Source organism: Macaca thibetana, chromosome 1 (assembly GCF_024542745.1).
Source record: "Macaca thibetana thibetana isolate TM-01 chromosome 1, ASM2454274v1, whole genome shotgun sequence".
Taxonomy (NCBI): Eukaryota; Metazoa; Chordata; class Mammalia; order Primates; family Cercopithecidae; genus Macaca; species Macaca thibetana.
Genome location: NC_065578.1, coordinates 5,520,142 through 5,543,855, shown reverse-complemented (window position 1 = coordinate 5,543,855; position 23,714 = coordinate 5,520,142). Strand labels below are relative to the sequence as shown.

The window sequence follows — 23,714 nt, the reverse complement described above, 5'->3', positions numbered from 1 at the left end:
GGTTTCACCGTGTTAGCCAGGATGGTCTCGATCTCCTGACCTCGTGATCCACCCGTTTCGGCCTCCCAAAGTGCTGGGATTACAGGCTTGAGCCACCGCGCCCGGCCTATATTTTTTAATGTACTGTGAAGAGTAACTGAGATTACACCTTTAAGGCACTCGGCAGGGTACCTGCCTAAGTCAGAATCCAATGAGTGGTGTTTGCTGTCCTATGACCACTAGCAGTTGCATCCAGAGAGGCCCTCAGGTGCCCTGGGCCCTAGTGCCACCCCACGGTCCCTCAACAGAGTCACAGACTCTCTTAGCTAAGGGATACCCACCACTGATGCAGCAAAGCCCTTCCCAGTGTCCATCCTGGCTTATATACCCTAGTGACAGGGTGCTCACTACCTGCTGGGCCACTCATTCTCTTCCGGAGACTCTTTCTGGGGCGGAATTTCATTCTCAGGCCTGCCTGCAGCCTCTGGCCTTTGGGCCTTGCTATGTTCTGCAGCCCCCAGAGCCAGGACCATCCCCCTGTGCTGGCAGGGAGGGCAGATGCACCGACGGTGCTCAGGGCACAGACCACTGCCTTCTTCCCTCCGGGCCTCATTTCACAGACCCTCCATGGCCAGGCTGCCCCATGGAGTTAGTTCACATCCTTTTGGGGTTGGCTGCGAGGCCCACTCTCCTCCCTGCCTGTTGCCTCAAAGCAGGCATTGTACCAGCTGGTGCAGAGCCCTGCACTTGGAGACATCCACAGCTGAGTTCAAGTCCCAGCCGGTCACTTCATGGCTGTCTCACCATAATAACATAATTTAAAAAGAGTAGCATGGGTTTCCAGCTATGAACCAGCCGTGAAGTCAGCAAATGTACAGTGCAGGGGCTGAGAGGTGGCTCCTGGCCAGGCCATCAAGGCAGGTTCTCCACTCTACCCCTTACTGGTAATGTGATCTTGGTGCCCCACAGACTCAGTTTATCCATATGTGGAACGGGACACTTACACTGTCTTCTGCAGAGGTGGCTGTGAGTTATACCCAAGCTAATGTCTATGGGTGGGTGAATGAGCCTAACTGTTCCCAATGGGGCCTGTCTTGTGATTTCTCCAGCCTTACCCCTTGGGGTGACCCTGTTCTTCCCTGTCCTCTTTCTGTTAACCTTTGTGCCTCTAATGCCTCAGTCCCCAGTAGGCAGTGGTTCTGGGCTGAGAGGTCGTGTGGGGTAGTGGGCTTCCCGTCCCTGAACCGCAGCTTCCTCCTTGGTAAAAAGGGGTGACGACACCCACCACTGGGGTGGAGGGGCGAGAAGAGAGAATGCTACAGGAGCAGCGCAGGGATCGTACCAGGTTCTCCACAGTGCGCAGGTAGCGGGTGCAGTGGCTGTGGCCGTTGAAGTCCGACAGGTCGGCGGCCGTGTACCCGTCGCGGTCGCGGACGTCCAGCTCCGCGCCATTTACTACCAGGATCTGGCAGCACTGCGGGGGCACGCATTGAGGACCCGGCCCCGGCCAGGAGCTGGGACCCCCACACCCGGGCAGGGCCATGCCGAGAAAGCGGTGCCAGCAGAGGGCGCGCGCCCCAATCCCGGGCCCGCGCTGACCTCTAGCTCCCCGTTCTCGGCGGCGTCGTGCAGTGGGGTCCCGCCCCACAGGTCAGCCGAGATCTCCCCGCCGTGCAGCAGCAGCCAGCTGAGCACCTTGGTGTGGCCGCGGCTCGCCGCGAAGTGCATGGCGGTGGCGCCGTCTTTGTCCTGCTCCGACAGGCTCACGTCGGTGCAGCTCACCTGGGCAGGAAGGGCGGGGAGAGAGGGGCGGGGGCTGGGCGCCAGGCCCCTGCGGGCCCCGCCCCCTACCCCTCCCGGTCCCGTCCCCGTTCCCCCGCCCCACCCTGATGGCCCCACCCCCTCCACGCCCCGCCCTGCCGGCTCCGCCCCGCCTCCCCTCTCACACCGCCCGGGCCCAGAGCTCACCAACCACACGATGACCGGGCTGTGGCCCATCTGCGCCGCGGCGTGCAGCGGGGTCATGCCGTCGAGGGCGCGCGCGTGCGGGTCTGCGCCGCATTCCTGCACCAGGTACTGCGTCACCTCCAGGTGGCCCTCCTGGCACGCCAGGTACAGGGGCGTGGCACCGTTCTTGGTTTGGGCATTCACTCCCCTGAGGAGACACAGTGCCCACGTTGGGCCTTCAGCGCCTCACCCTCTCCGAGGCCTCCTTACGCCCCCCGCCCCCTCCCGGGGAGCCCTGAACGTCAGGGAGAGTGGGTGGGAGAGGGCCCTGTCACCGGCCCGCTGCCGCCCCTGGGGCGTCCCCTGGACTTAGTCCTGAGCCACCCTCCCTCAGAGGGGCCTGAGAGCGTCCGACCCAGCACTGCCCTGCCCTCAGTCCCACTTTTTTTTTTTTTTTTTTTTTTTGAGATGAAATCTAGCTCTGTTGCCCAGGCTGGAGTGCAGTGGCTTGATCTTGGCTCACTGCAACCTCTGCCTCCCGAGTTCAAGCAATTCTTCTGCCTCAGCCTCCTAAGTAGCAGGGATTACAGGCATGCGCCACCACGCCTGGCTAATTTTTTGTATTTTTAGTAGAGAGGGGGTTTCACCATGTTGACCAGGCTGATCTCGAACTCCTGGCCTCGTGATCCACCCACCTCAGCCTCCCAAAGTGCTGGGATTACAGGCGTGAGCCACTACACCCAGCCTCAGTCCCACTTTTTAACCGATGTCTACAAAGATGTGGTGAGCTGTCCTCTCCACCCCTCTCACCCACTGTCACCATGAGTCCCCACACCTGCTGTGTCTGACCTCTATCCCTTTCACCGTGTGCCCCCTCCATCTGGAATGCCCTTCCATCCTCCTCCCTCTTGAAGACTCAGTCCCCATCCCTCCTCCATGAGGGCCACCCTGATTTATTTCCCCTTTGCTGGCCTCTGCCCCACACTGCCCAGGGCTGCTATGAGCATGACCTGTCATGCTTGGTTGACCATAACTGATTGTGACCTTTGCCTCCCCCAGAAGACTGAGTTCCCAGAGGGCAGGGTGGTAAGGGTTACCAGAAGAAATGCAGTTCATCCAGTTTCAATCTGAATTTCAGATAAACAGATAATGCTTTAGTATTCTATATCCCAAATATTGCATGGGACATACTTGTACTAAAATACAGCTTGTTTATCTAAGATTCAAAGCTAGTCAAATGTCCTGGGTTTTGTTATTGCTGTTTTTGTTAATCTGGCAGCCCGCGAGATGTCCACTATGTACTGAATGTTTCCGCTGTGCTAGCTCTGGGCTCTGCTAGCTCTGGGCTCTGCTAGCTCTGGGCTATGGCACTAGCAGGCAGGTTCTTCTTTTTTTATTTTTATTTTTGAGACTGAGTCTTGCTCTGTCATCCAGGCTGGAATGCAATGGCTCAATCTCAGCTCACTGCAACCTCTGCCTCCCAGGTTCAAGCCATTCTTCTGCCTCAGCCTCCCAAGCATCTGGGACTATAGGCATGTGCCACCACGCCTGGCTATTTTTGTATTTTTAGTAGAAACCCAGTTTCGCCATCTTGGCCAGGCTGGTCTCAAACTCCTGACCTCAAGTGAACCACCTGCCTTGGCCTCCCAAAGTGCTGGGATTGCAGGTGGGAGCCACCGCACCCGGCCCAGGTTATTCTTAAGTCCTATTGTCATTCTTATTTCGTGGGGGGTAGTTGAGGCTAGGGCCATGTCTTGCCATGGTTAGTAAAGTACCCAGTGAATGCCATATTGTTATTTATTTATTTATTTATTTATTTTGAGACAGGGTCTTGCTCTGTTGCCCAGGCTAGAGTGCAGTGGCACAATCTTGGCTCACTGCAGCCTCCACCTCCTGGGTTCAAGTTATTCTTCTGCCTCAGCCTCCTGAGTAGCTGGGACTACAGGCATGTGCCACCAAGCCCAGTTAATTTTTGTATTTTTAGTAGAGATGAGGTCTTTCCCAGGCTGGTCTCGAACTCCTGAGCTCAAGTGATTCGCCTGTCTCGGCCTCCCAAAGTGCTGGGATTACAGGCATGAGCCACCGCGTCCGGCCATCAACTATTTTTATTAATTTACTGTGACCATCAACTGAGATTACACCGGTAAGGCACCTAGCAGGGGACCTGCCAGAATCAGAATTCAATCAATGGTACAGCTGCAGCTGGGGAGGCTCACAGGTGGGGCTGGAGGGCCCTGGACTCTGTGCCATCACCCATAGTCCCACAACAGAGGCACAGACTCAGCTGTCTCCTCGGCCACACAGCTGGTAAGTGGCATTTGAACACCCATCTGTCTGTGTGATGCAGAGCCTGGCCGGCAATATGGGCATGCAGGGAGTGAAGAGATGGAACGTGTCTCAGGGGCTTCTCCTGGGGCCTAGCTTTCGGCTGTCATTGTCCTTGTTCTCCCAGCCTAGAGGGGGCCTAACGGGACCAGGAAAGCTGTCCTGGCCGCTGGGCTGCTGGATGTGAACAGCCCAGGGTGCAGTTACCACCAAAAGACACTAGGTGGAGCCACAACCTACCCCCAGACCCAGGAGAAGTTCCAGGTTGGGGGCCTCTTGGGTTCCAATTCACCTTTTGTGCCCAGCAGGCCAATTCTTCACAGGACTTCACATCCTGCCCATCTACCTCCCCCAGTCTATCACCGCCCAGATCAACCACATGCTCCACCCCGCATCCATCCCTTGCTCAACCATCCAACTACCCATCCACTTGTTGCCTGCCCATCAACGTGTACCAGGCCACCCCCCTTTGCCCTCCACACTCTTGTTCCCAACACGACTTAGCCCCTCTTCTGACCCCTGTCACGTGTGCCCTTTCCCTCCCTCTCACACACATCCTGAGACCCTCCCAGCTGGCATCTCCCTGTCCCTAAAGCCCTGGTTCTCTGTCCACTTCCCTGACTCCTGAGACCCCCAAGGCTGTCTGCAGCCCCCATGGACCCTCACTCACTGATTTCTCCCCCGTCCCTACTCCCTAGACACAGGGCTGCCATTTGCTGGGGCTGATGCTGGGCCTGGCACTTCATGATGGTGCGGGGAGCAGGCAGCATGCCTGGTGATCCAGAGAGGGTCCCGTCGACACAGATGAGGCAGACAGAAGACCCAGCTACGTATCTATGTTCAGAAACATGCTGGCTCATGGCTGCCGGCCTCCACACCCCAGTGCCAGCATCACCCCCACGCACACTCACAGGCTGGTGCATCAGGACAGGCTGATTAATATTTCATGACCAACACTCAGCGGCCTAAATTATTCACCCCGTAACCAAGGCACAGTGAGTACCGGGGTCTTGGGGATTGGGGGCCGGTGGGGGCCCACTGGGTTCTTTCCGTAGAGGCCCACAGTGGTGTGCACAGCTGCGGGGGGCCAGACCTGCAGTGAGCTCTGCTCTCCCAGCACCCCCGACTTGGCAGAGATCCATGACCCAGGGGTGCCCAGCCAGCCGGAGAAGGTCTGAGAAGCTGGCACCAAGCAGGATCTGAGCAGCAGGGGGCAGTGGTACCCACAGCCTCCTGCAGGGCTGCTGGCTGGCACTCCCAGCCCAAGTTCCTGGCACAGAATGAGCCCTCAGTAAGTGCTGGAGCTCATCACCATTCTTATTAGTATTTGCATCTGCACTCATGCGCCCCATTATGGAGTCAGAGACTCCAGCTTGGAATACCCCAGAACCTGGGGCAGATGTGCTGATGGGCTGGGTGGGAGGGGGTCCTGGCTCAACATCCCCTTCCACCTTGGCCTGAGGGCAAGAAGAACAATGGGCATTCTCACAGTCACTGGGGAGTATTACAAAGATATGGATGAGCATAAGGACCCAAATGAAATTCCCATCACACACCTGGAATCCAAGCACCTTGGGAGGCCAAAGCAGGAGGACTGCCTGAGCCTAGGAGTTCGAGACCAGCCTGGGCAACATAGGGAGACCACCATCTCTACAAACAAAACAAAAATTAGCCAGGTGTGTTGGTGAACAGCTGTAGTCCCAGCCGCTCAGGAGGCTGAAGAGGGAGGATGACTTGAGTCCAGGAAGTTGAGGCTGCAGTGAACTATGATCACACCACTGCACTCCAGCCTGGGTGTCAGAGCAAGACCCTGTCTCTAAAATAAATAAATAAATAAATAAGAACAGAAACAAAATTCCCATCACTGGAGAGAGGAATTAATAAAAGTAATAATAGTAAATAATAATAATAATAGTGATAGCAGCCACCATTTACTGAATGATTACTCTATCTCAAGCACTGTGATGAGTACAACACACACATTCTCTCAGCTGGTCCTTGTAACAACCCTACAGGACAGGTGTTAGCATTGTTCTCCTGGTACAGATGAAGAAACTGAGGCACAGAGAGCTAAGATCACTCTATGAGAAAGAGGCAGAGCCCCGATTTGAGGCTGTGTCTGATGCAGAGCCTGCTTCCGACTCCAAATGTGCCACGTCTGCACTCCTTCTGCTCTTGGTAGGTCTGTCCCGCTGCCTCCCTCCCTTCCACCGCACAGACCACTGCCTTTCCCCGCAGACTTCACTGCTGGGAACTCAGGAACACTCTGCCAGCTACTGGGGCACAGTCCTACAGGAGGACCTGCAGGGAGGGCCCTGGCTTCGCTAAAGGAGGACCTGGCTCGAGTCCTGTGCCTTTGAGCTGTGCGACAATCTTGCTTCTTGTCTCTTTGTGTTCCCAAACCCATCCATGAAATGGGGGCAAAAGTCGTCATCCTGACCTTGTGCGGAGCGCCTGAGAAGTGCTTGCAGAGCCCTGAGCACGGGCCTGGTGCCTGGCGCACAGCCATTGCTGAACTTTATGATCCTTCCCTGTGCCTGGGAGGACCAGCCACCAGGAGGGCCCACGACTGGCCTCGCGTGTCCAGGTCCTGCCAAGTACGGGCCAGGCTGGGCATCATTTCTGCTGTGGGGAACACTACCTAGAGGGGAGAGGAGGGTCTTGGGGGAGACCTCTGCCTCCCAGACCCCTGCCAGCTCTAGCCCCGACCACGGTGACAGCTGCAGAAAAGTGCTCCCAGACCAAGCGCTTGCTCTTTGCCCTGGCTTTGACCCAAACACTCTTTGTAGGTCAGAGGCTCCCTGGTGATGATCATATAAATCATGATTTGTTTTCTTTCTCCTGGGAACAAAGATGCTATGGATGAACTGTAACTATTCATCAAGTCACCTCTGATTACACAAAAGAAACATGGGTCGCCCGCGCGGCCTGTGGGAATCTCCGGCGGAGACTGGTGCCAGCTGACTGCCAACGCCGCCACACGGAGTGAGCTGCCCATGGAGCCAGACTCAGGCTGAAGAATGATTCCTGCGTCCCTCCCCACTGCCAGTAATGCCTCCCCAGAGGGAGGCCAGGAAGACGCTGTCCCTCCGAGATCGGTCCAGTTGCGGCCTATGACTGCTTTGAATTGAAATTCACCGAGCCTTTGGTGGCTCTACGGCTCTTGGCGTCCTCCAGTCACACTTCCTGGCCTATGTTAAAAGATTCCCGGCCGGGCCCGGTGGCTCACGCCTGTAATCCCAGCACTTTGGGAGGCCGAGGCGGGCGGATCACAAGGTCAGGAGATGGAGACCACAGTGAAACCCCGTCTCTACTAAAAATACAAAAAATTAGCCGGGCGCGGTGGCGGGCGCCTGTAGTCCCAGCTATTCAGGAGGCTGAGGCAGGAGAATGGCGTGAACCCAGGAGGCGGAGCTTGCAGTGAGCCGAGATCGCGCCACTGCACTCCAACCTGGGCGACAGCGTGAGACTCCGTCTCAAAAAAAAAAAAAAAAAAAAAAGATTCCCAGCCGGGCCCGGTGGCTCACGCCTGTAATCTCAGCACCTTGGGAGGCCAAGGCAGGTGGATCACAAGGTCAGGAGATCGAGACCATCCTGGCTAACACAGTGAAACCCCGTCTCTACTAAAAAATACAAAAAATTAGCCAGGCGTGGTGGCGGGCGCCTGTAGTCCCAGCTGCTTGGGAGGCTGAGGCAGGAGAATGGTGTGAACCCGGGAAGCAGAGCTTGCAGTGAGCCAGGATCATACCACTGCACTCCAGCCTGGGTGACAGAGTGAGACTCCGTCTCAAAAAAAAAAAAAAAAAGAGTCCCAAGTCGGCCTGGTCCAGGGAGGAAATGCAGCCCTGATTTGAGAAGGGTTCTACGCCCCAGCCTATCAGCTAGCATGGAAGAGTTCCAGAAGCCTAAAGTTACCTGCAAATCTCCCAGCCTCCCAGCTCTTCCTCCTGGCCCATAATTAGGCCCAATTTGATCCCACCGGAGGCCTCTACACGTCCCTACATCACTGCCAGTTCCGTCATGGCAGGGCTGCGAGGCCGACCCTCTTTTCATTAGGGTCTCAGCTCTCCTCTCCTCAAAGACACCTGGCTTCCCTGACCCCTCAACTTAAAGAACCATCCCCTTCACTTCCTACCAAACTGCCCATCTCCCTATATAGCACTTGTCACTCCTGAATTATCTTGTTCTCCTATTCCTCAGACCCATACACACGTGGACAGTACAATGTGTGGCTGACGTGATGACGGGCCGGGAAGTTGGGTGCACCCAGTTGCTGTTTGTTGAATGAATAAATGTGAGAAGGGACATCCAGGCCAGGAGTAGGGGATGTCTCTTCACTCATGGCCTCAGCCTGGTAGGGCAGGTTAGGTCCACTTGCCAGACAGGCTCGGGAATGGCCAGAGGGGAGTTTTGTCTAGGGTCACATGCAATGAGCTGTAGGCAGAGCGGACAAGTCCCTGGGATTCCACACCCCACTCATTCAGCAGACGTTTACTGGAGTCAGGCTCTGGGCATACAGAGCCGGGAAGACAAAGCCCCTGGCCTCATCAGTCAGGGAGAGATGGGATGAAAACACACATCTGTCTGTGTGATGCAGGGCCTGGCCGGAAATCCGGGCATGCAGGGAGTGAAGAGACGGAATGTGGCTCAGGGGCTTCCCTAGGGACTAGCTTTCGGCTGTCACACAGGATGCACACAGAACGCAAAGCCAAGCAACCACAGGGCAGCCGGGAGGCCGGGTGCAGTGGCTCACACCTGTAATCCCAACACTTTGGGAGGCCGAGGCAGGCGGATCACCTGAGTTCAGGAGTTCGAGACCAGCCTGGTCAACGTGGTAAAACCCCATCTCTACTAACAATACAAAAATTAGCTGGGCATGGTGCCACGCACCTATAATCCTGGCTACTTGGGAGGCTAAGGCAGGAGAATCACTTGAACCTGGGAGGTGGAGGTTGCAGTGAACCACGCCACTGCACTCCAGCCTGGGCGACAGAGTGAGGCTCAAGTCTCAAAAAAAAGGGCAGCAGGGAACAAGGCCAGCGGAAGAGTGAGTGGGCATTGTGGGCATGGGTGATAATTTCAGCGAGGCTCAAGGTTGGCCTTGCTGAGGTGGGGTCTGAGCAAAGACTTGGAGGAGGGCAGGGAGCAGGCGGGGATCAGCCTCTGTGAAGGCAGGGGCGCTGGCCTGTTGGAGGGGACCACAGCCCGGAGGAGGGATGGCCTCTGGGCCATTATAAGGAAGTGAGCAGCCTTCCCTGTCAGTGGCCAGAAGCCTGTGATGGGACTTACTCTTTTTTTTTTTTTTTGAAACAGAGTCTTGCTCTGTTGCTCAGGCTGAAATGCAGTGGCGCAATTTCGGCTCACTGCAACCTCTACCTCCCAGGTTCAAGTGATTCTCATGCCTCAGCCTTCCAAGTAGCTGGGACTACAGGTGGGAGCCACCACACCCGGCCAACTTTTTTCCCCACTGAGATGGAGTCTTGCTCCGTCGCCCAGGCTGAGTGCAGTGGCGCGATCTTGGTTCACTGCAACCTCCACCTTCTGGGTTCAAGCAATTCTCCTGCCTCAGCCTCCCAAGTAGCTGGGATTACAGACGCCTACCACCATGCCCAGCTAATTTTTGTATTTTTTGGTAGATACGGGGTTTCACCATATTGGCTAGGCCGGTCAAATTCCTGACCTCGGGATCCACCCACCTCAGCTTCCCAAAGTGCTAGGATTACAGGCATGGGCCACCACACCCGGCTGGGACTTGCATTGTCTTTTCTTTTCTTTCTTTCTTTTTTTTTTTTTTTTTGAGATGGAGGCTCGCTCTGTTGCCCAGGCGTGCAGTGGTGCGATCTCGGCTCACTGCAAGCTCTGCCTCCCAGGTTCTCGCCATTCTCCTGCCTCAGCCTCTTGAGCAGCTGGGACTACAGGCACCCACCACCACGCCTGGCTAATTTTTTGTATTTTTTAGTAGAGACGGGTTTTCACCATGTTAGCCAGGATGGTCTCGATCTGCCTTCCAGGTTCCAGCGATTCCCCTGCTTCAGCCTCCGGAGTAGCTGGGACTATAGGCACGTGCCACCACACCCAGCTAATTTTTGTTTTTTTTTTTTTTTTTTTGAGACGGAGTCTTGCTCTGTCGCCCGGGCTGGGGTGCAGTGGCCGGATCTCAGCTCACTGCAAGCTCCACCTCCCGGGTTTACGCCATTCTCCTGCCTCAGCCTCCCGAGTAGCTGGGACTACAGGCGCCCGCCACCTCGCCTGGCTAGTTTTTTGTATTTTTTAGTACAGATGGGGTTTCACCGTGTTAGCCAGGATAGTCTCGATCTCCTGACCTCATGATCCACCCGTCTCGGCTTCCCAAAGTGCTGGGATTACAGGCTTGAGCCACCGCGCCCGGCCTAATTTTTGTATTTTTTAGTAGAGACGGGGTTTCTCCATATTGGCCAGGCTGGTCTTGAACTCCTGACCTCGTGTTCTGTCTGTTTCAGCCTCCCAAAGTGCTGGGATTACAGGTGTGAGCCACCGCACCCAGCAGGACTTGTGTTTTCAAAGCCTGCGGGTGGAGATGGACGGGCGAAGGCCCGGGCCTTTTAGGCTTACTGGCTCCCCTTTTAGGCTCCCCTTTTCCCTTCCTTAGTGCACAGCCTCACAGAGCCTGGCTGCTCCCATGGCCCATCTGAACCCAAGAGGTTCAGGTAGCCCCCACGTGGGGCAGAAAGGGAGTTTCTCGGAAGCCCTGGAACGCCCCAGCAGTGCGCTGCTTACAGAGCCCCAGGGCCCAAGGCTCAGCTCTCCCCCTTGGAAGGGTAGGGCAGGCACACTAGCCCTGGTTAGACAACAGCTGGGACCAGGAGCTGCTGGTGGAGACATGAGATGGTCTCCTGCTGTGAGGGGCTTCTCCGGACTCCACCAGGTCCTTCCTTTCTCAGAGCCTCCACCTGGGTCAGGAGGTCAAGGACGGCAGCCACCTCCTCAGTGTGGACACAGGCCCCGCCCCCACACCCTGCTACCGGCTGAACTGACAGACACCGTGGGTAGAGCTGGGGCTGGTGATTAAAAAGGAACGAGCCCTCACGGCCTGTGCCAGAGTCAGGGGCCTAGTGCAGAAAAGGACCACCCCAGGCAGAGCCTCCAGCCTTCTAAGGGGGAGAGTTGAGCCCTGGGCCCTGGGGCTGTCTAAGCTGAGAGCTGCTGGGGCTTCCTAAGAAACCCCCTTTCTGTCCCAGGTCGGGGCTTCCTGAACCCCTGGGCCGTAGGAGCAGCTAGGCTCTGTGAAGCTTTGCACAAAGGAAGGGAAAAGGGGAAGTCTCCAGTGGACTTGAAAGGCCCTGAGTGATTAGGACCTGGACCAGGAGTGGGAGAGAGACCCAGAGAGGAGGTACAGCCAGCTCAAGGCCACACAGCAAGCCAGGGGTGACCACAGCTGGTGGATCAGCCTCTCTAAAACACCATTTCTGTACCTGTCAGCTCCACGAGGTAGGGACACTTGTCTGGTTCACCAGCATATCACTGGCATTTCGAATATTGCCTGGCACATAGAAGATGCTCAATAAGCCTTAGTTGAATGAGTCCATCTGTAAAATGGGCTGACTGCAGAGCTACTGCTAGGGGTGGTTGTGTGGCTCAGATGACACGGGGTGTTGCCAGACTCCTAGAAGATACTCAGCACCAGGTTCTTTTTCTTTTCTTTCCTTCCTTTCTTCCTTTCTTTCGTTCATTCCTTTTTTTTTTTTTTAACCAGAGTCTTGCTCTGTTGCCCAGGCTGGTGTGCAATAGCATGATCTGGGCTCATTGCAACCTCCGCCTCCCTGGTTCAAGCGATCCTCCTGCCTCAGCCTTCCAAGTAGCTGGGCTTACAGGCATGTGCCACCTATACAGGCATAGTCTGGCCACACGCCCAGCTGATTTTTGTATTTTTGGTAGAGACGGGGTTTCACCATGTTGGTCAGGCTGGTCTTGAACTCTTGACCTCAGGTGATCCACCCGCCTCAGCCTCCCAATGTGCTGGGCTTACAGGCGTAAGCCACCGTACCCAGCCCCAGGTACTTTCCAATCCCACTCCAGTCTAGTCTGGTTGGGGTAGGGGAGGCTTTGGGGGAAGGAGACACCTGCTGAAGTTGATAAAATCTCTGGGCTAACTGGTTTTCCCGCTTGCTGTGACTGGCAGCACCCAGGAGCCCAGGGGAAGATACTGGAGCCTCCTCACTGCCCAGCCTGGAAGCTCAAGCCTCAGGGTCCCAGCTGAGCCCAGGCTCCCCGACACCCACAGCCCCGCCCAGCTGCTCAGGCCCTGGGGCAGCCAGAAGCAGGTGTGAGGGGGTCAGAGTAAGCTCCTGGGCTCCAGGACCCTCCTGGGAGGGTGGCCACCAGCCTTGGGGACACCTGCTCTTCACCCCTCCTCACTCTGCCCTGATTGGGGGTCTGGACCCTCAATCCGCCCCTTCATCAGCCACTGGAGCTCCTGCCAGGAGGGTCAACCCTCCCAACTCAATCTCCCCGAGACCCAGGGCCTGGGACTTGCCCAGCCCGGCTCCTGCCAGCCCCATGTCTCCCAACTGAGAGATCCCTTTTCTTTTTCTTTTTTTTTTTCCCTCGAGATGGAGTTTCACTCTTGTTGCCCGGGCTGGAGTGCAATGGCACGATCTTGGCTCACTGCAACCTCCATCTGCCAGGTTCAAGCGATTCTCCTGCCTCAGCCTCCTGAGTAGCTGGGATTACAGGCATGTGCCACCACGCCCGGCTAATTTTGTATGAGAGATCCCTTTTCTACAAGGGCCCAGAGGGAGGGTCCCATGTGGCAGCAGCCCCTGAGGTCACTGGGACAAGTCCTCTGCTTCTGGGAAGACTTGGCCCCATGAACGGGATAGACAGGGAGGTGTGGGGGATGTGCAGGGCATTCCTTCTATTATAACACCCCAAGGTGTAGCCCTGGAATTAGCTGAGCTTTCCCGAGGCTGTCCAGCCTTCCAGCCCCTCTGCAGTGTGTCACTTCCATTTCCCATGGTCACCCACAGCCTCCCTGGGCAGGATCGAGTTTCCCACCAGCAGGTCCGGGAGCCCTTCCTCCCTCAGCACTCACCTACACGCCAGCGAGAGAGCTGAGCCTTGTGAATAATTCACAGCCATTCACAGCAGGCCGCAGAGGCTCGCAAGAGCATGAAGCTGGGCCACCTGGGTCCCTTGATTGCGCCCTGTGGCCTGGGGCAGCTCAAGCCTCTGCCCTCCCCAGCTCCCAGCCCTCATATCCACAGCCTTCGTGAGCAGGAATCCCTACTCCCAAGGTAGGAGGTTAAGTGGGTACACCAGCCCCCAACCCCAGTTCCCAGCTGCCCCTCCTGCATGAGCCCAGCCTGGCAACCACACAAAGACACCTTCTTATCAGCCAAGTCACACGCCGCTGTGGGAAATGGAGCCCAAGCCCTCTGTCCACCTCCCTGAGATTCATGGTGACTCCTGGGGGGCTGGTGGCTCATCAGTCCAGGCCATCTGGCCACTGGGTCAGCACCAGCGCCCAATCACACGCAGCAGTTGGCATGGTCTGGAAGGGGATCAGGGTACCCCAGCCCCGGAGCCCTGGAGGGCGTTCCACAGCATAGCCAGTCTTCCTAACACCTGGGATCCCAGCCCACGGAGGGATCGTGGCTCATCCTAGACCTGGCTTCTCAGTGAGGAAGGCTCGGACTGGCGGTCCTCACCAGCGCTTGCAGAAGGCGGGCTCAGCGTCTTCCAGTTCACACTTGGGCCTTATTGGTCCTGCCATCAGGGGTACCTGCCGCTCTCAAGACCTGTCCTTCTCCTCTGCTTGAAGTGAGGGGGTGGGACAGGTGCATCAGAATCACCGCTGTGAGGATGGGGACATGTCCCAGGTGTGGCTCCTAGGCCCCAACCTGGAGAGTCTAACTCAGGAATCTGGGACAGCCTCCAAGAGGTGCTGACAGGAGCCAGTTGGAACCCTCTACTCAAGGGTCCCTGGGGCCCTCCTGCTCTAAATCCCACTGACTTTGACATGATCCAAACCCTAGTTTGTTTGGAAGCAGTGAATTCATACCAAAGCGGCCACCAAGAAGGCCTGGCAGGGCTGGTTGTGAAGTGCCCCCTCCCCGGGGCAGCACCTGTTGGGTCTCCCACTGACCAAACCATGGAGCCCCTTCTTAGTAAGGATGGAACCAGGCCCAGCTCCCCTGTCCTGGGCCAAGGGGACCACTGGAGCCCAGCCTGGTGGGTGCTAGGGCTACCCTACATCCACACCAGTGTGCCTGGGCCCAAGAGGCTGCAGCTGCTGTAGCCACCTTGCCACATGGTCATATGGCCAGAACTGGCCTTCAGCCTGCTCCCTGGTGGCCAGGGGCCCTGCAGGCACACCCAGAAACTGACCAGTGGTGGGGACAGGCCAGACCCTCTCACCTCGTAGCTGCTGTCGTCCTGAGGCTGGGTCCACATTCACATTTACATCTCAGGCTCCCACTTAGACTAACGAGGGTTAACCGTCATAGCACCCCATTCCCCATTCAGACCCCTGTGGCATCTGGCACCCTACCCTCTCAGACAGGGCCTGTGCAGCTTTCCCCAGGATGCCTGCCTCTGCAGGTGCACCTAAGACCTGAGTCCCTCCCTCCCTCCCCCAGACTCACACGTGTCCCCTGCTCTGTACGACCCCCCACCCCACCCGGGGGAGCTCCCAGCCCACTCCCCAGGAGGTTTAGGAGCCCCATGCTTCCCTTGATAGTGGGAATGGGCTGAGGGGCCACAGGAGATAACAAGTTGCTCTCTGGATGGCCTCCAGCCAGGGGTTCTGGGGCCAGGAGGTGGGGTGGGGGTCTGGGAGGGGCCTTTCTCCTTTAACTGCTTGAGTAACTGATGGGGTTCCCTTTCCGCCTGTTTGACTAGGGCCTAGGAGGCGCTCCTGCCCTTGCTGCTCCCCACTCCGTCCTGAACAGTCTTGCAAATGAACACAGCCTAAGCTAGAGAGAGCCTCTGCTGCAGAAGCAGCCCAAGGGGAACAGGTGACCTTGGCCTGCGTGCCCAGCCTCCCAGGCCCAGCTGCGTGCGGCTGGGCAGCTGAGGATGCTGGGAGCACCTGCTTGCAGGGCTCTGGGGACAGCCCCAAAAGGGGTTTTCCAGGAGGGGAAAATTTCATGTTGAGTGGAAGCCATTTCTCTGGCCTGGCCCTCTGGCCCCAGGATGGCCACTGGAGGGATCCTTGTCCTGGAGTGTCAGAGAGGCGTGGAAAATCCCAGGCATCCCCCAAAGCCCTGGCCCAGCCCACCCAGAGTACCCCTTAAGAGGGGTGATCTTACTCAGGGTAGTGCCCGACGAGAAGCCTCAGGGAGGGGAAGTCTCCTTTGGCGGCAGCGTAGTGGATAGGCAGGGCACCCATGTCTGTGGCCGCGGTGGGGTCCCCACCGCCATGATGCAAGAGCCAGTTTACCACCTCGGGGTGGCCGAAGCGGGCAGCCAGATGCAAGACTGTGGCACCAGAATTGTCTTTGTCCTGTGGGAGGAGAGCCAGTTCAATTCCTAAAGCCTGTTGCTGCCCCGCCCCTGGCTTGGGCCACTCCCAGACTCCCACAGGCCTGGAGGGTGGTTCTGTTCTCTCTGTCTTCCCTGGAGGGATTGGCCAGGCCTCACTCAGCAATGTTTTTTTTTTGTTTTTTAGGTCATGTGGATCCTGGGTTTGAGTTCTGCTTCTGTCCTTGGGCAACTAATTGGCCCTCTCTGAACCATAGCCAATAGGCAGCAGCACCATGCAGGGCTTTCAGAGGCCTGCAGGTCCTGACTGCGAGCTGCCTACACAACAAGTACCTGGTTGTCACGGTAGGAGACTGGCTCCAGGCCCAGAACCACAGCCCTGACTCCCAGGCGCTCAGGGAGTGCCTGAAGGAGTGACAGAGGGTTACTGGGCGGAGCAGGGCCAGGAAGGGGGGCTGTGGGGCTGTACCAAGCTAGCACCAGGACTGGGGGGCACCCCCCGCATCCAACACTTGCCCCCTCTCTCTCCACCCTTCCTAGGTGTCACGTGGGAACAGAGACCTCCGCCTTAGTGCGCCTCCGGCAACCCAACTTCGGTGCAGAAACCTGCGCCCCTCCCCCAGCAGACTCGCCAGCGCCAGCCATGGGAGCAGCCTGTGTTCTTGCCCCTGTGGAGGTGGAAGTTGCTGGGTACTGGTGGGTGGGTCCGGGGCAGTCAGCCAGGGGTGCTAGGTGCAGGCTAGTGGTGGCCCCTGGGAGGGCTTGGACCAAACTCCCCCCAGGGGCCTCAGAGCGGGTGCGGCCAGGGGTCTGGGCCCAGAACTGCTGAATGTGTCATCAGTGGACACCCCACTGTGTGTGTCTGCTGAGAAAGGGGCTGGAGGGGAGTGCTTATGGGACCTGTGCTGGGAGGAGAATCCCCAGGAACATCTAGACACAGAGGCTGCTGCACTTGGCAGAGTGGGCACTGGTTTGGGAACAGAACAACCTCCCAGCACCAAGCACATAGGACGACAGAGGGGTAGGCAAGGCCGCGGCTGCAGGAGGCAGTGCGCGAACTTCACTAGGATCAGGAAGCAAAGCCTCTCTGCCCCGCCTTGCCCAGAGACAGGGCACTGTGGTTACAGACTGGCAGAGGCAGCAGGAGCTGGCGAGAGACCCCAGGCCTCAGGAAGCCGAATCACAGTGGGAAGAGAAGCTCTGAGGCTCCTGCGAGAAATGCAAGGAAAAGAGGTCACGGAGGGAGCTGGGGTCCCTGGGGCCACTGGTAGGGTCTTCAGGCAGCCTGCAGGGTGGGGGCAATGGCCTGGCGGTCCTGCTAAGGAGGCAGGAAGACGGGGCAGAGAATGTCATGGCCCACAGGAAGCTGAGGGCAACACCGAGGCCCCTCCTGTGTGCTAGAAAGCTGAGAGTGGGGGGGACCAGAGAGTGGTTCAGTCTGTCCCCTCTGAGCCCAAAGGTCGGGGCTGGCTAGCGGGCACCCGGGCAGAACCATGGTGAAATGTGACCTGAGCCCCAGCTCCTGAGAAAGGCGCTTCCTTCCTACTGGCCTTGGGGACTGTGGGTCTGAGGCTCCAGGGGTCCCACTGGCTCTGGGCCTGTCAGTGGTGAAAACTGTAAGGAGAGGGCCACAGACCTCTGGGCTCTGGCCTGTGCCTGTCCAGGCTGTCCAGCTGTCCAGGCCCCAGGAGCCTCATGTGCGGTGGACCACACCCTAAAGCAGCTTATCTCTCTGGGCTGGGCAAGCCCAAGGATCCAGGTCATCCCCCGCACACTTTCTCCCCCCGCACCCAAGCCTGCCCGGCCCAGAGGGCAGGAGACCTGATAAGCTGGGCCCAAGGCCACCTGCTCCTCCCAGTTCCTCTGCACTGGCCAGGGAGGCTTCTGGCCAGGGCTGGACACTGGATCAGGGAGGCATGCCACCGCGCAAAAGAGTGGCCATGGGCCACGTGACCAGGAAGCCCTGGTAATGGGGCCCACTGAGAGATACCAGGTGGGCCATCTCCCAAGAAGGGTGGGAAGGGGGGCCTGCTATCTGAGGGCAGAAGGTGGGGGTGGCCTGGCCATCTTTGGGGCATAGTAAGCCGGTTTAGAGTTACCCTGACTCCTCTCCTTCCATCTCCAGGTCACCTGGTGGTCTAAGTGGAAAATTAGTTCTGGTTCCTCCCTCCTGTGGCTACCCCCTCAACCAGAATTTCATCCATATCCCTAACCTTGGCTAGGATACTGTCTGGCCTGGCCCTGGCAGCTTTTCCCCTCCTCACCCACTCTGAACACGCTGCCTGCGGCTGGCCCTCCAACAGGACAGGAGCATGCACGCCTCAGAGATCTGCACTTCTTGTTCCCTGTGCCTTGAACTGTCCCACCGCTGCCTGGCTGGCTACCTGCTTCTCAGCAGCCAGGACTGCCCTTGGAGGTCACTGCTCAGAGTGACCAGGTGGGGTCTGGAGGCAGCAAGAATCAGGCTGGGTTGGAGAAGCAGCTGACAACTGGGAGCCTTGACAGCACTGATGTCCTGGGGTCAGCCTGGGTTATGGGCAGACCACCATTTACCACGGCCCATCACCCTTCCCCCACATCCTGGCTGGGACACCTGTATCTCAGCCTGGGGTGGGCTGTGGGACTTTGCCCAGCCTCCTTTCAGATCTGGTCCTGGAGGGCACGGGCGTCTGACTCTGCTGCCCAGGCCCCATGTCCCCACCCACTCCCAGGACTACAGGATCAGTGCTTTGTTTCTCCCGGTACATACTAGTAAGCACCAGCCCCACGGAGACCCCTCCCTTCTGGCTCCCATCACCCAGGTGCGCTTCCAGGGAGGCCCCAGGCTCGCCAGGGCATCTGCCCGCGTACTGGCAAGCCAGGGAGCCCACTCACCTGAGGGCCTCTGGAAGGAGCTCCGTGCAGGGCTCAGCTGGGCCAGGAGGTGCCAAACCCCACCCATTCTTGAGCCCCGGGGGACTCTGGGCCAGGACCCTCTCCGTAGGAGGAAGCCGCAGCGCCCCTGGCGAACCGCGCGAACCCACCTGCACTCTGCAGCCGCCCTGCGACAGCAGCCACTGCAGGCAGGTGAGCTGGCCGGTGGCGGCGGCGTCATGGGCCGGTGTGGCGCCGTTGCGGGCGCGGGCCGCGGCGGGGAAGGCGGCTTCCTCCACCAGGAAGCGCAGACAGTGCAGCTTCCCCGCGCGGGCCGCGTGGTGCACGGGCAGCGCGTCCAGCGGGTCGCGCAGCGAGGGCCCCAGCAGGCCTGCGGCATGCAGCGACCTCAGCACGTCCAGCTCGCCCTGCCGCGCCGCCTGCAGCGCCTGCTCCAGGGCCATGGTGCCGCCTGCGGCGCCGCGACTCCGAACTCAGCGCCTTCCCCAGGACGCCATGCGTGTGTCCTCGCGAGCCGGAGGAGCCCGCGGTGCGGCCGTCGGGGATCTGCGGGCCCGGAGGCGGAGCGGCTGTGGGCCCGGCCTCTGCTCCGCGCTGCCTGGCGCTCCGCTCCGCCGAGCTCTGGGGCCGGAGCCCGCCGACGCCGGCTTAAGCCTCGGGCCCGCCCTCACCCCTCCCCGCCCCGCCCCGCAGTCTCTGCCCGAGTCCCCCGCCCGCCCCCGCCGCGCCGCAGGGACACTGGTGCGACTGGGGCAGGACGCCCAGAGGTTTCTCTCTTAATTTGCCTCAAGTAACAGTGGAGACCCCAGAGCGCAGCAAAACTGCGTTCGAATTGGAGAGCCGTCCAGGCACAGACAAATTCATTCATCTGCCCAGTGCCCGCTAACTGCGATTCTAGGCGCTGGCAACGCAATTTCAGAGGTGATGGGGAATGACTGTCGGGACAGCGTGGGCGGACAGGGAAAAGTATCTGAGGAGGTGCAGTGGGGCTGGGTTTCAGTGGAGAGAAGGGTATTCCAGGTGGGGAGCGCGAGGACAAGGGCCCTGAGGCAGGAGCAGCCCTACCACGTCCCTGAGGGGCTCTAGGTCGAAATCCCCAGAAAGTGCAAAGAGCCCTGCCTTCCAGGGTCCCTCCAGATCCGAGAACTGCCCCCAGAGCTTCCAGCGGGGAGGGCAGGAGGGCAGGACAGGAACCACTGGTGCGCTGGGAACTCGATCTAGACGCTATGGCCTCAGGCCGCCCACAGCCGCTGTCGGGGTGGAGGGGCTTCCAGCCACACAGAAGGCAGGGATGGGAGGGATAGGGCTTGTGGGGAGACGCGGGAGCGCCAGCATCCAGAGAGAGAGGGCTGAGACCCCTGCAGGGGCTCAGGAAAGCGCCAGAGGGCGCGGGCAGGACAGCGAATGTGTGCCAAGCCACCCTGCGGGCTCCACTGAACACCAGCCGTGGGAGCGGCTAGTGCCCAAAGGCCGCGAGGAAAAGCTGACAGAAGGTGGGGGCTACATGGCTGTGGGAGTACAGGCCGCCTATCAGCGATCTTGAAGCACCCTGTGCCCTTCCTGTCCCAACACCCACCCCCTCTGGAATCCCATGGGGGCTTGGCCCCACCCGGGCTGAAGGTTTCACTCCGCGCCAGCTCTGGCCTGGCACAGTCAGCGCTGGAACTGCTGTAGAATGAAGGAAGCCCCTTCCAGGAACAGTGGGAGTCATAGTGCTAAACTCACAGTGCTAAACTCACAGTGCTAAACTCACAGTGCTAAACTCGGGGGCTGCCTCCGGTCCCTTCCCTGGGGCTGCCACCTAGTGGCGACCTGCGTGGTGGCCTCCCGCGCTCCCAGGTGCCCAGGTAACTGGAGCTGCTGGGCTGTGCCTAGTCTGGTGGGTTTCCAACGACTTCCACCTGGCCAGATCACCCTCACTCTCTCCATGGGAGCTGTGGCCGCTGGGATCTGGGACCCTTGCCCAGTGGTTTGCAACAAAGGGAGGGAGGAGTCATTTCCTGGCAGCCTCGCTGCTGGAGCTGGCGGTGGCCAGGGCAACAGGCTCACTGCGGCCAGCGCTGTCCTCCTCTAGGTGCCCAGAGGCAGGTGTACCGTGAGGCCAGCAAGCAGCAGGGGTACTGTCAGGAAGAGGTGCTAAAATGGCTTGTCTTGGGCACCCCTCCCCTGCGCCTCCTCCATTCCAAAAGGCCTTGCAATTTGTGCTCTCCACTCCTAAGGTGGCCACCTTGGTCATGGACAAGCTCATCTAGCACATGGTTTTGTGATTTTTGTGGGCCAGGTCCAGGTGATGCTTTATTGCTATTCCAGTGGGATGGGCAGATGACCCTGAGCCCCTGCCACTGTTGCTAATGACATCTCCATTAGTGCCACATGTGAGCACCCACCCCTGCTGACCAACCTCTCAGACTCCTTTCAGGACATGACTCAAACTCACGCTGCGAGCCAGGCCCTTCCTGCCAGGCTTCTGTCAGGCTTCTGTCCTTTCCAGGCTCTCCCATGTCCACCAGGTCAACTGGGTCCTCCCCAGCAGCCCTAGGGAGCTCACGCCAGCAGTAGCACTTTTATTTTATCTGTGCTACCCACCAAGTGCCCACCACGCTTCGCATGGATATTTAATCCAGAGGTGCTGTGAGAGAGGTACAGCTATTGTTTCCAGTTTATAGCTGGGGATAATGAGGCATGGAGAGATGGGGAGGTGGTGTTTTGTTGTTGTTGTTGTTGTTGTTGTTGTTGTTGTTTTTGAGACGGAGTCTCGCTCTGTCACCCAGGCTGGAGTGCAGTGGCCGGATCTCAGCTCACTGCAAGCTCCGCCTCCCAGGTTCACGCCATTCTCCGGCCTCAGCCTCCCGAGTAGCTGGGACTACAGGCGCCCGCCACCTCGCCCGGCTAGTTTTTTTTTGTATTTCTTAATAGAGACGGGGTTTCACCATGTTAGCCAGGATGGTCTCGATCTCCTGACCTCGTGATCCGCCCGTCTCGGCCTCCCAAAGTGCTGGGATTACAGGCTTGAGCCACCGCGCCTGGCGGTTTTTTTTTTTTTGAAATGAGTATTGCTTAGTTGCCCAGGCTGGAGTGCAGTGGCGCAATCTCAGCTCACTGCAAGCTCCGCCTCCCAGGTTCACACCATTCTTCTGCCTCAGCCTCCAGAGTAGCTGGGACTGCAGGCGCCCGCCACCATGCCTTGCTAATTTTTTGTATTTTTAGTAGAGACAGGGTTTCATAGTGTTAGCCAGGATGGTCTCGATCTCATGACCTCGTGATCCGCCCACCTCGGCCTCCCAAAGTGGTGGGATTACAGGTGTGAGCCACCGCGCCTGGCCTGTTTGTTTTTTGAGATGTAGTTTCACTCTTGTTGCCCAGGCTGGACTGCAATGGCACAATCTAGGCTCGCTGCAACTTCTGCCTCCCAGGTTCAAGTGATTCTCTTTCCTCAACCTCCCAAGTAGCTGGGATTACAGGTGTCTGCCACCATGCCTAGCTAATTTTTTTATTTTTTATATTTTTAGTAGAGATTTTTAGTTTTTTATTTTTTTTTAGAGATATTTTTTTTCATTTTCAGGCTCTGTCGCCCAGGCTGGTCTCGAACTCCGCTCCTGAGCTCCTCAAATGATCTACCCACATTGGCTCTCAAAGTGCTGCCACCGCGCCCGGCTAATTTTTTTGATTATAGTTTCACCGTGTTAGCATGAGCCACCACGCCCGCCCAGCCAAAGTGCTGGGATTACAGGCGTGAGCCACCGCGCCCGGCATTGTTTTTTAAAGCATTTTGCCTGAGATGACACAGACGGAAGTGGCAAACCTCACTCCCTGGCTGATCCTGCTAGGCTCTTCTTTCCTCTTCACCCAAGGTTCCCTCTGCTCACAGAACCCCCATAATCTCCCACCCTCCAGATACCAGCTTAGAGATTCTCTCCCCAGGAGGCCTTCTCTCACCCCTCTGCTGGGCTCACCCCAGCCCGCCCCAGGTTTCTCCTCAACCCAAGGGCCAGTGCACTTCCCAAGAGTAGGGACCGGGGTGGAGTGTATCCTTACTGTATCCTAGGTGGCCAGAGCTCCCCTAAAGCCTGCACCCGACACTTGCCCACCTAGCTGTCTTTAATGCTCCTCTGATTCCAGACCACTCTTTCCAAGTAACCAGTAAAACCTGAAAATCCTTGAGTTGAAGATAACTGTGGGTTACTTGGTTAAAGTCCTTTACGCAATGGGAGAGTGGAGGAAGAAATATTTTTAACTGGGGGTAACTGGCAATGGAAACGATGTTTGCTCCCCTGCCGTTCAGTCTTCAAATGGTGGTCCACAAGCCTGGAGGGGGATATTCTAAGGGGAGCCTCCTCCTTCAGCCTTTTTCTCCCAGGAGCTAGAATCAGTCCCTTCCCAAGATGCAGATGCTGCAGGCGGACTTGTGGGTGCAGAACTGAGTCAGTCAAGCTAAGTGGCTTGGGCTGGGGATGAGAGGGAAAAGATCCACAGAGTTTTTTAGGCTCTCAAAGAACAATTCACTGTCTTGGGGGAGGCCTATGGAGGCAAATTGGCCTCAACCATGGAGAACAAGGTCTCAGGTTCCTCCAAGCCCTGCTGGGCCAAATATCTTGAATGATTTATTCTCACTTGTTACAACTTTTTTTTTTTTTTTTTTTTTTTTTTGAGACGGAGTCTCGCTCTGTCGCCCAGGCTGGAGTGCAGTGGCGGGATCTCGGCTCACTACAAGCTCCGCCTCCTGGGTTCACGCCATTCTCCTGCCTCAGCCTCCCGAGTAGCTGGAACTACAGGCACCCGCCACCACGCCCAGCTATTTTTTTGTATTTTTAGTAGAGACGGGGTTTCACCGTGTTAGCCAGGATGGTCTCTATCTCCTGACCTCGTGATTCGCCCACTTCGGCCTACCAAAGTGCTGGGATTACAGGCGTGAGCCACTGCGCCCGGCCTTGTTAGCACTTTTTATGAGGGTTAATGCAGGCACGAGCCTTAAAGCATTAAGCCCTGAGCTTGGCACACAGTAAATGTCCATGAACGGTGGCCTACCGTCCTTCCCATGCCACAGACAGGTATGGGTTGCCTGGGCTCCCCTGGCCCAGGCTTCTCCGGGCCCCTTAGTGTGTTCGTTGGTCTTCTTCCACCCTGCGGGG

The 23,714-nt window shown here is 57.9% G+C and overlaps 4 protein-coding genes across 6 annotated transcripts in view; 2 read left to right on the top strand and 2 right to left on the bottom strand.

The window, feature by feature from the left end:
- The window catches only part of ESPN (espin), a 38,163-nt gene extending 18,955 nt beyond the window's left edge, over positions 1-19,208 (bottom strand). Inside the window, exons 1-5 of the mRNA XM_050787109.1 lie at positions 18,735-19,208; positions 15,540-15,733; positions 1,948-2,134; positions 1,579-1,761; positions 1,322-1,453 (exon numbers count right to left, since the gene is read on the bottom strand). Coding sequence (XP_050643066.1) covers positions 1,322-1,453; positions 1,579-1,761; positions 1,948-2,134; positions 15,540-15,733; positions 18,735-19,028 — 990 coding nt within the window. The 5' untranslated portion in view covers positions 19,029-19,208. The remainder of the gene's footprint in view (positions 1-1,321; positions 1,454-1,578; positions 1,762-1,947; positions 2,135-15,539; positions 15,734-18,734) is intronic.
- The window catches only part of RPL22 (ribosomal protein L22), a 286,932-nt gene that overhangs the window by 18,322 nt on the left and 244,896 nt on the right, over positions 1-23,714 (top strand). The window contains exon 1 of one of the 3 annotated variants that reach the window (XM_050787493.1): positions 16,163-16,167. The exons of the other annotated variants lie outside the window; for them this stretch is intronic. The gene's annotated coding sequence lies outside the window, so the exon portion shown is untranslated. Of the gene's footprint in view, positions 1-16,162; positions 16,168-23,714 lie in introns of those variants that run through there. 3 annotated transcript variants of the gene reach the window in all.
- THAP3 (THAP domain containing 3) overlaps positions 1-23,714 on the bottom strand; it is a 399,270-nt gene that overhangs the window by 191,676 nt on the left and 183,880 nt on the right. The gene's annotated exons all lie outside the window — the stretch shown is intronic.
- Positions 1-23,714, top strand: part of ACOT7 (acyl-CoA thioesterase 7) — a 193,562-nt gene that overhangs the window by 7,198 nt on the left and 162,650 nt on the right. The gene's annotated exons all lie outside the window — the stretch shown is intronic.